The 15,537-nt window shown below is 59.9% G+C and overlaps 1 protein-coding gene across 1 annotated transcript; it reads left to right on the top strand.

Annotated features, from left to right (window-relative positions):
• Positions 1 to 442: 442 nt before the first annotated feature.
• On the top strand, positions 443 to 7,936 carry GBX1 (gastrulation brain homeobox 1). Its single transcript, XM_055803997.1, has 2 exons — positions 443 to 1,111; positions 7,118 to 7,936. The coding sequence occupies exons 1-2, from the start codon at positions 652 to 654 to the stop codon at positions 7,636 to 7,638; spliced, it is 981 nt and encodes a 326-aa protein (XP_055659972.1). The 5' UTR covers positions 443 to 651; the 3' UTR covers positions 7,639 to 7,936.
• The last annotated feature ends 7,601 nt before the right edge of the window (positions 7,937 to 15,537 follow it).

The following is a 15,537-nucleotide window of genomic DNA, read 5'->3' as shown; positions in this document are numbered from 1 at the left end:
CCAGGGCGCTCTTCGCCAGGCTCGGCCACCGGGAGCCGCCAGCGGCGCCGGCCCGGGCCGGCTGCCGGACGTGGCGGAACGGGCCCGGCTCGCCCCGTCCGTTGTCCCGGGCCCGGAGAACGATGTGCCTAACGACACAGCCCCATCCTGTCCCCACAAAAGCGCCCTTGTGCTGGCCCCGTAATTGCTAATCATCAATCACCATTAATAACAGCTGATGAGGCGGGAGGGGGAGGCGCCTTCCCAGGGGCCGGCCGCGCCGGGGGGGAGCGGGGAGCCTTGCCCCGCCGGAGCGGGCGCTGAAGGAGGAACTCGACCGTGATGTGCGGAAGATGGATGAGAGCAGAGGGCGACACCCCCGCCCGCCTCCCCTCCCCTCCCCTCCGCGGCCCGGCCCGGCCCCCCCGCGGCGGGGCGGGCGGGCGGGCGGCTCCGAGCGCGCCTCCACTCCGCCGCGCCGAGCCAGCGAGCGGGCGGGCGGGCGGCAGCTCTCGCCGGGCGCCGGAGCCCACGGGAGGCGGCGGGCGCGGGCCGGAGCCGGGGCCGCGGCGGCGGGGCCCGGCGGCGGCGGCGGCGGCGGCGCGGCGAGTTGGCGGCGGCCCGAGCTCGCCGGAAAGTTGGTGCCGGCTGAGCCGGCGGCGCCCGCTCGCCATGCAGAGACCCAGCGGCCAAGGGACCGCCTTCTCCATCGACTCGCTCATCGGGACGCCGCCGCCGCGCTCCGGGCACCTGCTCTACACCGGGTACCCCATGTTCATGCCGTACCGGCCGCTGGTGCTGCCGCAGGCGCTGTCCCACGCGCCCCTGCAGTCGGGGCTGCCGCCGCTGGCGCCGCTGGCCTCCTTCGCCGGCCGCCTCACCAACACCTTCTGCGCCAGCCTGGGCCAGGCCGTGCCCTCCATGGTGGCGCTCACCACGGCCCTGCCCAGCTTCTCCGAGCCCCCCGACGGCTTCTACTCGCCGCAGGAGCTGCCCCCGCCGCGCGCCAACCCCGACGCCGGCTGCCGGAGGGGCGCCGAGGGCCTGGAGGCGGAGGAGCTGCCCCCGGGGCGCGATAAGGGGCCGCCCGAGCCACCGCTGCACTTCCCGGACCCCTTCCCCGGCCTAGCAGGTAAGAGCGGCTCGGGCCAGCCCCGCCCGGCGGAGAGCGACTTGTCTGCGGCGAGCACCGGCCCGCCTCGCCCGGGACTCCCGCAGCCTCGAGGGGCCCCGCGGCGGGCAGCGCCGCCAGCCCGGCCCCTGCCCGGACTCTCCCCGCCGCCCCTGCGGCGGCGGCGGGCGGGCAGGCGGCACCGCGGGCCCCCCCGAGCTCGCCAGGGCAGCGGCCGCGGAGCCGGGGCCGCTGGGACCGAGGCGTGGCGGGCGGGACGGCGGGGCCGCTATGGGCCGTGGCGGCGGCACCTGCCCGCTGCTGTGCTCCCGCTCGGTCCCGTCGGGCCGAGTCGGGAGGCCCATCACCGGCTCCCCCACGTTCCGGGCCGGCTCCGCTCCGCTCGCAACTTTCACGGGCGGGAGACAAACTGCGCTCTGCCTGCCCGGTCCGCGGGGCGGGAGAGCCGCGAGAGCCGCCGTCCGGGCCGGCCGCCCCGACGGGGCAAGGACCACCCGGCGGGACCGGCGGGGCTCGGAGCCGAAGCCGGCCAGGCGGCGCGGAGCTCTCCGAGGTCCTGGCACCCGGCCCGGGCAGCGAGGCGCCGCACCGGCGCAGCCGTCCCCGCCCCGCCCGCTCCAGGCTCCGGCCCCGGTCCCGTTCGGTGCAGCCGCGATGAGGCGCGGGGCTGCTCCTTGTCGCCGTCACGATGCCGCGGAGCGCGGGGCTAGGGGCTGCCTCGCTCACCCGCAGCCCGCCCCGTGCCCCCCCCCGTGCCCCCCCGGCGCCGTTGTGCTGCGGCTTACCGGCGCCCCGAGCCCCTCCCGAGCCCGCGCTGCGGGGGCAGGTCCCGTGCCAAGGCGGCCGCCCCGCTCCCCTTCGCCTCCGTCCGCGGCCGCGGCACCGACTCTGCCCGACGGCGCGGGCGGGTGGCGGCTCCGCTGCCAGGCTGCCCCCAGGTGCTGGCCGGGACCGGTCCCGCTGCCGCGGTGGGGCCGCGGGGTCCTCTCCTTCGTGAGCTGCGGCTGCTCCCCCGAGTGTGCAGGCATCAACCTGGGTGACTTGTTGCTCTGTATTTCTCAGCCAGCTCCAGCTCTTGCTCTCTTGCACCTCAGCTCCTGAGGCAGGGGGCTTGGGGTGTCCCTTCTGCGCCAGGACCGAGACAAACCAGGCGCTGGCTTTCTCTGACATGGCCTGTCCTGACAGCTGCCTCCCCTGGTCACCCCTGAGATCCACCTTTGTCTCACAGGCTTTCTGGCGTGGATGCGTGCTGAGAAATCTCTGCTGCTCCTTGCAGTGCACGGCTGTTTGTTCTCCATCCTTCCTTTAGTCTCTCCTGGGTGAGCCCGGGTCTTTTCCTTGCCCTGCCTTGTTCTTCCCTCAGAGGACTGTTTCCCTCACTCAGGTACCCCTTGAACCTCATCCCTCAACAGGACAGCTGGGGCATTTTGCCTCCCCATTGCCTTCGTGGGTTACTGGGGCTTTGGTGTTCCTTTGGTGCTCCCAGGTGCTCCTCTGTGCTGAGTCAAAAGCCCGGTGCGATCGCACTTCTGTTGTGAGTCTCCCCAGGGACTGAATTGCCCCAGCCAAAACCAGCTGCCCACATGACCACATCTTGCCACACTATGGGGAAATGAACTGCACTGTGCTTCATCTCCCTCCGTGGCTCCTCTATAGCTAAGCCCAACCTGGTCTCCCCTCCTGAGGGATTCAGATCAACTCTCCCACAGTGTCCATTTCTGATATCGAGAAGTCACATCTCTAGGACGTGCCCTGTTGTGACTAGCTCATATGATGGAAGAAAATATGTCTTGCTACAGCTGTTCGTTCACTGCTGCCTATTAGCCATCTCTTAGCACTGTGCTTGCTCTGGAGCCATGAAGGATGCTTGTCCTTCTGCACAAGCATGTACCTGTGTGGATCTGATTCTGTGGGCTGCTCTACCCAGGTCCAAGAGGATTTGTCAGGCCAGATGTGTCCACCTTCTCCTTTACCTACTGTTTCTCCTGACTGTGCCAGCCAAGGCCCTTGGAGATGGATACTAGAGCTTGTTTTACCGACGATCTCAGGTGAAAGCTGGGATGGTTACTGTGGGCTGTTTCCACAATTAAGGAAGAGAAAGATGATTTGTGTCAAAAGGACGCATCAAAAATTATCTATAATGCAGTTTGTGCTAGCATCCTATCTGTGGCCTTGGCCAAAAGCAATTGTCCAGGGAAGAGTAAGAGAGCACAACCTATGCAGTACTTTCTAAAATGACACTTCCCTAGCCTCCAACCACCTGCACTTCAGGGGCTCCTGAGCCAGGTGTTGTTTCTGTATATTTCATAACCTTTGACCAATTCCTCTCCTGTGACCTTACCTAAGTCTCCTCTGGAATCCATCAGAAAGGAGATAAACCTGGCATCAGCCACATCCTGGGGCAAGGTGTACCACAGGTCTCTTATCTGTAGAAGAACCAAGTGAGGAAGAAATGCCTCCTTTGGTCTGTTTTGCTGACATCAAGTGAATTATACCCTAAAGTGGATATTTCTGTCCCTGGGCTCCATTAGTATCTCCATCGTGCAGGTGTCTATGGAGACAAGATCAGCTGCCTGCTTGATCAAGCAAAGGAGTCAATGCTCTATTTTAGGGCCTCTTTCTGCATCTACTGTATTTCAAACTTGCTTCCAGCTGTTGTCACACTTCTTCAGACAGGCACGTAGGGAAAGTGGTGGTAAGAAGCAGCAAAGCTTGGAGTCTGGTTTGTTACTACAGCTGCAACAAAGAGTATGAACCCCCAGGATAAAGGCACTCAACACCCCCGGCTCCCATACCTCTCCTGACAGCATGTTTGTTCCTGAGTTGTAGAGGTCTCCACGGAGATCCAGGCAGTGGCCTGAGACCCTCCCTTGGGTTGATGTAGTAACTGCACACTCAGTCAGGGACAGGGTGAAGTTTCATGTTGTTCCTCATGAACATGATGAAGAGGTCTCGTGTGCTTACCAACACAGGGCTTTTTTGGATCACAACACCCATTCTTGACTGGGTTCCCTTGATCCTGCTTGACTAACTTTGTCACCTGTGATGCCCAGCTCTCCTCACCATGCTTACCACTCCCATAATCATAGAAAGGTTTGGGTTAGAAGGCACCTTTAAAGGTCATCTAGTCCAACCCCCTGCCATAAGCAGGGGCATCTTCCACTAGATCAGGTTGCTCAGAGCCTCATCCAACCTGGCCTTCAATGCTTCCAGGGATGGGGCATTGACCACCTTTCTGGGTAACCTGTGCCAGTGTTTCACCACCCTCATTGTAAAAAATTTCTTCCTTATATCTGGTCTAAATCTGCCCTCTTTCACTTTAAAAACATTACCCCTTGTCCTGTCACTACAGGCCCTGCTAAAAAGTCTCTCTCCATCTTTCTTATAAGCCCCCTTTAAGTACTGAAGGGCCACAATAAGGTCTCCCTGAAGCCTTCTCTTCTCCAGGCTGGACAGCCCCAACTGTCTCAGCATTTCTTCACAGCAGAAGTGCTCCGGCCCTCTGATTGTTTTTGTGGCCTCCTCTGGACCCACTTGACAGGTCCGTGTCCTTCCTAAGATCAATGAACAGCTGGGACTTTGTGAAGAGCAAAGCAATGGGTCGCTCCTATTCTTCATCTACTGCCTTCTTGGTTTTTCAAAGTCACAACGCTTTGCTTCATGGCAGCTTCACTTCCTTTTCAAAGGCCTTGAGAGTCTCAGTCTACCCTCCCACCAAAGGGGTGGGTTCCCTGCCTCCATTACTTCCTCGATGGTGACATACTAGATGACTAACAGGCCAATATACCAATTTTCTTTGTGTATTTTCTAAATACAATTTTCTAAACCTCTGGTTTAGACTTTATCATCATACAGTTCTGAGATCCTTACTGCAAACCCAGCCCTTTTATAAGACACAAACACAAGATGCATTAGTCTGCTAGAGACTGTTTCAAATGTGGGGTCTGATTAATCAGAGTTATGCAGAAGTGGTGCCTGCTTTACCAAGTGACGTGTTGCAGGTGGTAACTCAGCTGCCTGCCAGTCTCCTGGGGCATGGTCTGGGCACACTGCCCCACCGGCACTGTGGTAGCGTGGCTGCTGGGATGCCATCCTCTGTCACCAGGGAAGGCAGGGTCAGGCAGGACCTACAAGTACTCTTGGTGAAAGCACTGGCATCCTCATAAGAGCTCTCTTACCTTGTCCTCCACTGGACAGAGATGGTACATAGAAATGAAATCTCTCCTTTTCCTCAGCAAAGTGCTTGCATGGGACTGTGCATTGGCAGCCAAAGTACTCCCTGCTCCCTGCTGCTAATCCTTATCCCCACAAGCGCTCCCTGTGCATATGGGAGATTTCTCTCCTTGCCCCCAACCCTCAAGAAGAAAGAGCAGAATAGAGAGGAAGATGTTTCTTTCCCACTGTATGAAGCAGAAGGAGCAGGGAGATTATTCTAGATCTCCGAAGCCACCCACCCACTCTCAGGAAGCCACAGACTTGCTGCAAGACCAGCAAGGGATGTGGGAGCTCCACAGCAACCAGATCCTAGGAATGTCTCCTGGGCTTAGCAGTTTCTTGCAGTAGCTGCTAGTGTGTTTGCAACCCTGCACCTAGGAATCTGAGGGCTGTTCTGCCTTACCTACTGAGGTGAGGTGCCCGGAGACCCAGTGGCCCAGGATGCATGTGCCTGGACACTGCTTAGAAGCTTGGAGAACTAGTGCTTCTCCTTCTGCGTGTAGGATTATATTGAGAGTGGCAGTGCTTCAGGACCACTTCCTTCCAGCAGTGATTCCTGCTGTTGGCTCAGACCTGGAGAATTTTCTGGTCTTTTCTAGTCTCAGCATGGCAGAAAAGCTGCTTCATCTGCTTGTGCATAGCTGTGACAGGGTCCTCTCCCTCCATGACACCTGGCTATGGCTGGGAGCATCTTCTTGCTTGATCTCCTGTGAGGCCTTTGAGCCCTTCTACCAAAGATGTGACTGGCTTCCAGGCCTCTTTCCTTCCCACTGTCTCCCACCACCTCCTCCCTTGCTCCATGGCTGTTTAATCATTCAGGCAGCACTCTGGGACACAAGAAGCTCACAAGAAGGAGATTCATACCCCTATACCCTGTCAACATCCTTGCAGGCAATGTAACAGGGGTGTCTGCTGTGGTTGGCCTGGGATAAGGTCCTGTCTGTAGAGTGATGTTGACAGTCTCTAGCCTGCCCATCCGCACAGACTGCTGTGGGGAGCTAAGCCTCTGGCATCAGCTGCCTAAGCACCCTGCTCCCTAGGTGAGCAACTCTGCTGCTGTGCATCCTGGGGTTAGGGAGGAAGATCTGGCAGCAGGACACCTCATGTTCATAGAGCCCTGCAGAGAGATTTGCTGGGCTGAAACTGGCTCTGGGTGCTGTTTCCAGGCCCTTCAGCTCTTCCTGGCTGGCTTCTTTCTGGGTGAACAGCATCCATTGTCTGATGATGCAGTAGGATGGGACAGAGGGAGGGCTGAGCTGTGGGGCAAGGTGCAGACTCCCCTGGATGCGGAGGTCTGGACAAGCCCTGGAAGGGTTGTGGTGTGCTGTGCTGGAATGAGGCAATGATGCTGCCGTGGCTGGGTTGTGGGATGGCAATGGTGGCAGCTGCTGTGGTGGCTCATGACCCATGGTGCCTACAGCTGTGCCAGGTTTGTGAGTGCTGCCCCACAGAGCCAACTGGGTTGCGGGCAGTGTGGAGTGGACTGCACGGGGGTCTGGGCCAGGCCTGCAGTGGGGCCGGGTCTGCAGCTGGTGCCAGGGAAGCTGCTTCTCCCACGGGAGGCAGCACGGGTGGCCCCGGGGCTGTGGGGATGTGGCAGCGGTGGGACTGCAGCTTCCTGCCAAGTGCCCTGCTGCTGCGGAGAGGCTGCCGGGGGGAGCGAGGGAGCCCTCCCAAGGCATGGGGGTGGTGAGTCTGCGGCTCCGGGGCTCTGCGGGTGCAGGGGACCCTCGGGCAGGGTGGGGGGGTGGCAGGTCGCGCCGGCGGCCACTGATGCTGTGTGCCCCGCAGACGGGAAGGCGTACAGCTCGGACGAGGAGAAGCTGGAGGTGAAGTCAGCAGCGACGCCGTGCAGTGAGCGGGAGGAGGAGAGCTCGGCGGGCGACAGCGAGGAGGAGCCCTTCCTGGACGGGGCGGCTGCTGCCGCACTGGGCACCAAGGGCAAGGGCAAGGGCGGCCCTGCAGCCGAGCAGGCCCCGCCAGGCTCTGGGGCCGGCAAGAGCCGCCGGCGACGCACGGCCTTCACCAGTGAGCAGCTGCTGGAGCTGGAGAAGGAGTTCCACTGCAAGAAGTACCTGAGCCTGACGGAGCGCTCGCAGATCGCGCACGCCCTGAAGCTGAGCGAGGTGCAGGTGAAGATCTGGTTCCAGAACCGCCGCGCCAAGTGGAAACGCATCAAGGCGGGGAACGTGAGCAACCGCTCAGGTGAGCCTGTCCGCAACCCCAAGATCGTGGTGCCCATCCCGGTGCACGTCAACCGCTTCGCCGTGCGCAGCCAGCACCAGCAGATCGAGCAGGGTGCCCGGCCCTGAGTGCCGTTGGGGCTCTCGGACCCTGGGGCGGGCGGGCCGCCGGCAGCGGAGGGGGCCGGCGCGGCGGGGGCGCGGCCCGGGCACCCTCTCGCACTCCTCTGTACATGTCCCTTATTTATTCCGTGTAAACTCTGTACATACGGCAGCGTGTCCGTCTGTCCGTGCCGCGGGGAACGCGGGCCGCCTGGCCGCCGCGGGTGCCGTCCGGGGCTGGGGCCGGGGGGCCAGGGCGGGGCCGCTCTGCCCGCGGGCGCTCGCCCATGTATAGCTGTGATTTCAATAAATTATTTTCTATGGAGCGAGGCGACGTTCTTTCGCGGCTCTGCCCGCCCAGCCGCGCTGCAGGGACGGGCGGCTGGGGCCAGCAGCGCCCACGGTCCCCGGCCCGGCCCGGCGGGGGGAGGGGCAGGGGCGGTGGCCGGGGCCGGCGGGAGGGGCCGGGGCGGGGCTGTGACGGGAGCAGCCGTGGCCTTGTGGGCTCGGTCGGACTCGCCCCGGTGCCCGTGCTGAGACACGGCAGCGGGCAGAGAAGGGGAAGGCTTGGGAAGCGCCCAGGAGCACCGCGGGCCGGGCCCGGAGCCGTCCGTCGCCGCCTCCTGCCTCCCCCGAGTCCAGCAGCGCTGCCAGGGGTGGGAGGGACGTGTGCGCTGCCCCCGCAGCCCCGACACGGCTGCGTCCCCTGCCCAGCCCCGGGACAGCCTGCATCCCTGGTGCCCCAGGCCCTGGGGCAGGAGCGAACCCCTCCCCCGAGATCTGCTCGGCACGATGGCAGCTTCCCACCATCCCTGAAGGCCTGCCCAGCCCGTGGGCCTCGGGCTAGGGCCAGGCCTTTGCTGGCCGTGAGCTGAGGAGAGGTCCATGCCCGCAGCCCCCTGGGTCCCTGCCTGACAGAGGCAGGCTGCCTGCCTGCTGTCCCCAGGGCCACCCTGTACCAGCTCAGGCCCACATGTCAGTGACACCTCTGAGGGCCTGTGATGCGATGGCGATGCGATGCCCTCTGGCACTTCAGGGCTGTGTTGCCTGCTGGCAGAGCCCTGCCTCAACACCCTTCCTCCTCACTCAGCCCGCAGGAGCGCAGCCCAGTCCACAGGGAACGAACGGAGAAGCCTCCTGCAGCTCCAGTGCCTTATTGCCACCGCACCCTTCGGCAGTGGTGGCTGCCAGGGCTGCCTGCCCTGCAGCTGGGCTGAGCAGAAAGTAAGGGTCTTGCCTTTCCTTGGAAACCTCAGCCTATCGCACCAGGACCAGCTGCTGCTTCTCTTACCAAGCTGCCGAGGCTCTGCAGCAGTGAGCAGGACCAGGGTGGGCCAGGCACTGCTGGCCCTGGCACTGCATCATCTCCTTCTCCCAGCCTGCAGCCGCTGCTGTGCCTCACTGCGCTGGTGCAGGAGAAGGGTTTCAGACTTCTTGAGCAGGGCTCCCACATCTAGGCCAACCTGAGCAGAATAGTCTGCTCTTGAGAACTATTGCATGAGATGCTGCTTCTGAGGCCAGGGTGTATCTCAGATGACTGAGCTCAACCCCAGAACTTGATGAATATCCAGTTTTGCACAGGGCACAGCTGCATGCACAGTCCTGAGCTGACAGTGCACAGGGCCAAGTGATTCCATCGCTAACTGGGTGTCCAGCCATGACAGCCTCTGTTGCTGGTTTGATGAACATCAGCCAGCCCACCCCATGGGGCGAGGGAGCTTGTGCAGCTGTGCTGTACTGGCAACACCCATTGCAATGCCACCAGAGGTTCCTGGACAGGTAGAAGGTGTTCTTCAATGGTGTGGGACATGGTGCTGTTGGGATGCCAGTTACTCCAAGGTTTGATGTGGAGTTTGGGTCACACAGGGTCCAGTTAGCCGTTGTCACCCTTCCCTGGGAGACATGGCTTATAAGGCAATATTCCTGCCAGTCAGCACTGATTTCACCTTTCTGGGTGCCCTCTCTGATGCCACAGCAAGAGCTGGCCTGTCTCCATGCTGCCGGGGGTGGGGTGGGGAGGTGTGTGCTCACTCCCATGGCCCCTCCCTCTGTGGGAGGTACATTCTGTTAATCTAGAGTGTGGACCCTGCACTCAGCCTTCGCAGCTGAGTCCCCCTGCAGAGCCCTGCAGCCTCAGCACTGCTGGGTGGCTCTTCCCGCCCCTGGCTGCGTGGGGACAGCCACAGCTCAGAGTAGAGCAGCTGTTAGAACAAAGCTGTCCTAGGTGGGGGCTTCTTTCCACAGAGATGTTTGTTGCAGGTCCCAAGACAGTTCTGTGGGATCCTTTCATGACCTGGATTTCTGAGCACTGGCTGGGGCAGCAGAGCACAGCTGGCTCCCTGCAGCCACAACAGGCCAGCTTCTGCCTCCATTCCCTGCACCACCGACCTGGAAAGGAGACAGCGACCTCAGGAAGTGCCTGGCCCTGTGTTGCTCAGGGCATCCCCAGCATGGGCATGGCCTGCTCAGGTAGCAACATCTGCTGGCATTCACTCCAGATCAGAGGAGGTAACCGTCCTCTAGCAGCTGACCATGACTGCCCTGGCCGCAGGGGCACTGGCAGGTCCCTTCAACACACAGGAGCTGCCTGTACCCAAGAGCCACAGCTTAGGTGTTCCCTGCTTCTCCCTCCCTGGGTCTGAGCTGGTCTGAGGCAGAGACTGTTACCTGCGCTACCTGGCTGCAGAACGGGATAACATGCCATTTGCAGCAACTGTATTAGCTCCTGCACATACATCTAGGCCAGTGGGGGAAGGAATCGGGGAAGGGGGGGGGGTAGGCAGGATAAAGCAATTGTGCAGCTGTAAGTGCTCTGTCACTATAAATGTGTCCACATGAGGGGTCTGTGCCACTGCAACCTAGTACAATAGTACGATACAGCAGTATGAGATTAAGCACAGCACTCTGAAAAATGTCCACAGCTCCAGGGTTGGGGCAGTGACACTGGAAGGAGTTAAATTTTATTTTAGGGTCTAAGAACCCCTTTATTCTTACCTGGTATTTCTAGCTGATGTTGTGGTTTGATGTGTCCTGCCCCAGTGACAGCATGTTTATTGTGTTCTTAACTCACCATCTTACCACTCCTCCCCCGCCATGCACACCATTGCCAACCTGAACTCTGTGTGAAGCACCCCCACTCTGGCTGCATACTTTGTTGACTGCTTGTAGAGTGGATTGGAGAACTGGAGATTTCAGCTGCTTAGAAGTTATTTGGGTTTTGCCTTTTTTTGTTGTTGTTGAGTTAGATCAGTCCCAGAGCCAGTACACAATGCAACCCTGCAAACAGTTGTGTTAATATAACTACGAGAGTTGCAGCTCAGTCTGGTGCTGATGGAGGTGACAGACCCACTGCTGTCACCAGTGGTGTTGGAGAGCCACAGAACAGCAGAGTGCATCTCGCGCTGTGCAGAACAGGGCTCCCCTGCCAACCTTGTGTGCTGAGTCTGATGCTTCCTGCACACAGCACAGTGAATGCCGTGAATGGCACTGCCTGCACTGCACAAAGTGTCTACAGCACATCCCCAAACAGAAGAGCTGCTGGGGTGGAAGATGCAGCATGCCCCAGCTATAGCTGCTGCATCATGTAGACTGGGATGGGTGTGAGGAGGAAAGCAACAGTGAAAAACTGGGCAGTAAAGACAGAGCCTGGCATGACAGAGCCATGCAGATGGGAAGTGACCTCTGGAGGTCTCTGGTCCAACACTTGCTCAAAGCTGGTCCTGTTAGATCAGAATGCTGAGGGACTTGACCAGCTGACTTCACATATCCCCAAGGATGGTGATCCCACTTCTTCGGGCCCCTGTTCCAGTATCCGGCCACCTTCCTAGTATTTTCCCCTTGTATCTATTTGGAATATCCCATGTGCCACCTTTTGTCTGTTGTCTTGTGTCCTGGAGTAGGAACTGAAGGAGGAAAGAACTCTTATGTGGATAGCCAAACAATGCACACATATGTGTGCATGCACACACAGAATGAAAGGTAGATAGCACTGTAGACACACAGAGGTATGTATATACATAGGCATGCATTTATTTATACATATATTTATATGTATGTGCTTATCCACATATATATATACACACATACATACAACAAGACTAATTTTGCCTTCATGAAGACAGCTTCATCCTTTACAACACAATTCTCTCTACCCAGACCTGCCCACACATTTACCTGCACAATGGTTATTAAAGAGCTGGGAAAGGCGTAGCGATGGCATCCCACAGGTTAGTCATTCGCTCAGTGTTTCCTTCTCAGGAAAAGGTTTTCAGTGCAACAAAGCTGGTTCACAGCATTCTCTAACAGTGGGCTTGTATGAAGATTTGATGGGCCACACCATGGTGCTGGTGCTACTGTTTTTCCATTAGTCAACCTCTCCAGGACTTGCTCAGATGCTTAGCTGATCTGCTAATGGCTCACAGAGCAGTTCCCTGGGAGATTACAGTGGGCTTTTTTTTCCAAAGCTGGTGTGTAGTGTTGGCTGTAATGGGCCCACTGAGCCCAGCACTAGCAGACTTGAGGCAGAGCAGAGGAATGCTTCACGGTGCTTGTGCTGCCCTGTGGGGATTCCATGCTGCTGGCGGCTGCCTTTAGGGAGCAGCGCACCATGCTCCTGGCCTGGGTCAGAAGTGCGACATGGGTGTCATTGCTGCAGGAATCTGCAATGCAATGAACCTGTACCCAGGTGGGAAGAAATGAGCTCTGACTGGACCTGGGCAGGAGAGAAACAGCCTCCCCTCCCATTGTGACCTGGGAAAGGTCATGAGCTCCTCCCAACCTCCAGTTCCTCTACAGCAGCATGCGGAGTTCAGGGTGCAGATGCTGTGGGGATTCAGTAGTTGGTCTGGTCATGATGGCCTCAACAGCACAGTGCACACTCATGGTGCGTGCATCTCCAGGATCAAAGGAAAAATCACCCAAGACCTGGAAGAAGTTATCATGGGCATGCTGGAATTGGGGCTTGGGAGGAGAGAGAGACTGTAGCCACACTCTGCTGTGCTGCTGCTTGCCCAGGTGCTTGGCAAGTTATGAAGCACTTCACAAGACCACAGTGCCTGATGAGCCCTAGCTAGCCAGGGTGGCTGAAACCCTTCCCAAGCAGGGGGGCCCCACTTGCCTGCCTGTGCTGGACCCTGCACAGCCTACCAGCTCATACCAGTGTCTTCAGCTGCCAGGCTGAAGTTTCCCCCAGAAGACTTTACGAGGATCTGTGCCGTGGACTTCTGCACCGACAGGCAAGCCAGGTACCAAGACATGCATGGGCATAGGGTGCAGGTGCTGTAGGGGAGCATATGGGTGCTGTATCTTGGCAAGCCAGGCCAAGGGAGCTGGGACATTATGGCTCACCTCTGCCCTCTCTTTCAAGAGGCAGGGCTGATTGGTAGTGCAGCCCAGTAGCATGATCCCTGCTCTGGCCACCTCTTGTAAAAGCACCTCTGCCTGTACCCAGCGTGTGGTCCCAGCTGCCTCAGGGCTGGGTAGTACTGCCCGACACTATGGGTGCTGCCCACCTGCATAACCCCCCGGAGGCTGTGCCAGCTCAGCTAGGGCTGCAAGAGGGCCCACAGGGCTTTGTTTGCGAGTTGTGCCCAATGGTGCTTGTCCTGGTGTGGTCTGCTGTGCCCAGGCTCTCTGGGAAGTGTTACTGATCTGTGGCATAGCTCGTTTCCAGCCTGGAGCTGCACACCCTGGATGTGCTTATGACATGAATCTGAATCCCATGCCCCAGCCCTGCAGCACCCACACCCCACTTCAGCCACTGCTTCAGCTCAGTGGTGCTAGTTGGCTGTGGCAGGGCCCTCATGGTGCTGCTGCTGCTAGGGGCTGTGCCATGCAGGTACAGCCCCACTCGGCTGCTGCCTCGGCACGCTCCTGTGGCATAGAGCAGAGTGGAGGGTCAGCCTGTGCCCTCTGTGGCACCAGCCTGAACACGGACACAGCAGCTCCTGCCCCAGCCTGTCTTGGCCCGGGACTGATGAAGCCTTGCGGGCCACCTTGGCACCAAGATGTGCTGGACCATGGAGGGGGGGCAGGGAGGGGGTGCTGCTGGGGCCAGGCCTCATGGCCGGATCGGGGCACGCCATTTTTCTTAACAGGGACGCTTGTTCAATGCAACACCTTCTTACTGGGGATGGGAATGGTAAGCTGCAACCCAGAGGCCACCTGTGCCCAGCACGCTGGTATGGGGTGGTATTTTCCCTTAAGGAAACCAGGGCCGCCACCATGCCAGCAGCCCCGGATGGCCTTGCCTGCCCGCTCATGGGCTGGAGAAGAAGGGTTTTGTCTTGGCTTTTCGGGACCACGTCAGAGCCCACGGGGAAGCCACTGCCGCTCCCTTCCCTGGGCGCAGGTAGAGGAGCAGCCCCTGGACCCCCAGCACCCATTCGCAAGATGTGGGAACAGCAGGGCCCTGGGTTTGCTGCCACAGGCTGCGCACTGCTGGGAGCTGGCAAGGGCCGTGGGTGCCCTGAGGGGTCTGCACAACCCCATGGGCACTGTGTGGCCCAGGAGGGGCTGCTCGGGGCCACGTGGCCCCGGGGCTCTCCTCACGTGGCTCCTATGGGCACGACTGCTGCCCCAGTATCAGCCCTGGGGCCACCCCAAAGCTGGGGGCAGGTGAGGGGCTCGAGTGGAGTCCCTGACCCGGGGCTGGGTCCCAGCTGCGCTGTGGGCTGGGGGTGCCCCAGCGTGTCAGGGCAGGGCTGGGATGGGAAGGGAGGCGCCGGGGCTGGGCCAGGCGGGATCCCGCACGGGAGATGATGTATGGGCAGATGTATCAGATCGCACAAGATAAACAAGCAGTGAATTTCATCAGGGCCCATCATGGCTTTAATTTGGCTGCCTAATGAGTCAGATCCAGCCGCGCAGATAAAAGTTGTCAGAGCCGCAGCCCTAATGAATTTCTTGCCACTTGTAATCAAGGCAGCTTGTCTGAGGGGGATGATTAATGGGCCCCAGAGGAGCTGCCGTCCCTCGGCTTCCATTCCTGCTAATGCAGTCGCCAGGAAATTAACCAAACCCAGCACCAGGCTGGGGCCGGTGCCAGTGCGGGGGCACCGATGTGCACCGTGAGGGAGAGGGGATGGGGAATGGGGGGCAGACATGGGCACAGGTGGGGAGGGCTGGGACCAGGACTACGACCTGGATGGGGACCACGATACTGGCACACGCAGCTAGCACACAGGGATGATGTAAGGGACTGGGGCCACCATCTGCAGCCACTGGTGTGGCAGCCCTCTGTCATGGCAGGCGCATGGGGAGGAGGCAACAAGGTCTGAAGGGGGCTGCTGAGGAGTACCTGTGACAGGTGGGGGGCCGGAGGCAGAGCAGGGCATCTTGGTGCCTCCCTTCCTTGTAGCACCTCCACACAGGCTTGGAGACCAAGCCCCGTGCCCAGTGCCAATGCAGCACAGAGCCTGGACCCAGGCACGGCAAGAGGGGATACTGGACCCCCAAAGTGTCACGTGGTACGGCCTTGGGCACAGCCAGCAGAAAATCAGCAGCAGTGGGGCTTTGCTCTGCCAAAAGCCAGGAGAAGCACGTGGGGTCAAGGATGACAGAGCAGAGACCCCTGGCTCCCTTCACTGCCTGGGGGGCTGTCTGCACCTTGGGACTAGATGACCCCTCAGTCTTCTGCAGCAACCTTTTTGCCATAGCAAACCAGCCGGGCACCTTGCTCCCAGGACAGCCCACCAGTCCCTGCCCATCTCTGCTTTCCCCCCCTCGGCTTCAAACTCGCTGTATCATGCACAGGGCCCAGCTGGCCCCAGCACTTCTGACCTGGCACATCCCTTGCGCAGCACGCACCTCTGCTGTGCCCACCTCTGATCCTGCCACAGCCGTGCATCCCTCTGACCGAGGCTGTGTTCCTTGATTGTCCCACAGTGTCTGGAGTTGACACATCTCCTCTCCCCATCCCAGCAGTCT

The sequence above is a fragment of the Falco peregrinus genome, chromosome 5, assembly GCF_023634155.1.
Source record: "Falco peregrinus isolate bFalPer1 chromosome 5, bFalPer1.pri, whole genome shotgun sequence".
In the NCBI taxonomy this organism is placed as follows: domain Eukaryota; kingdom Metazoa; phylum Chordata; class Aves; order Falconiformes; family Falconidae; genus Falco; species Falco peregrinus.
This window is presented reverse-complemented; position numbering and strand designations above follow the sequence as displayed.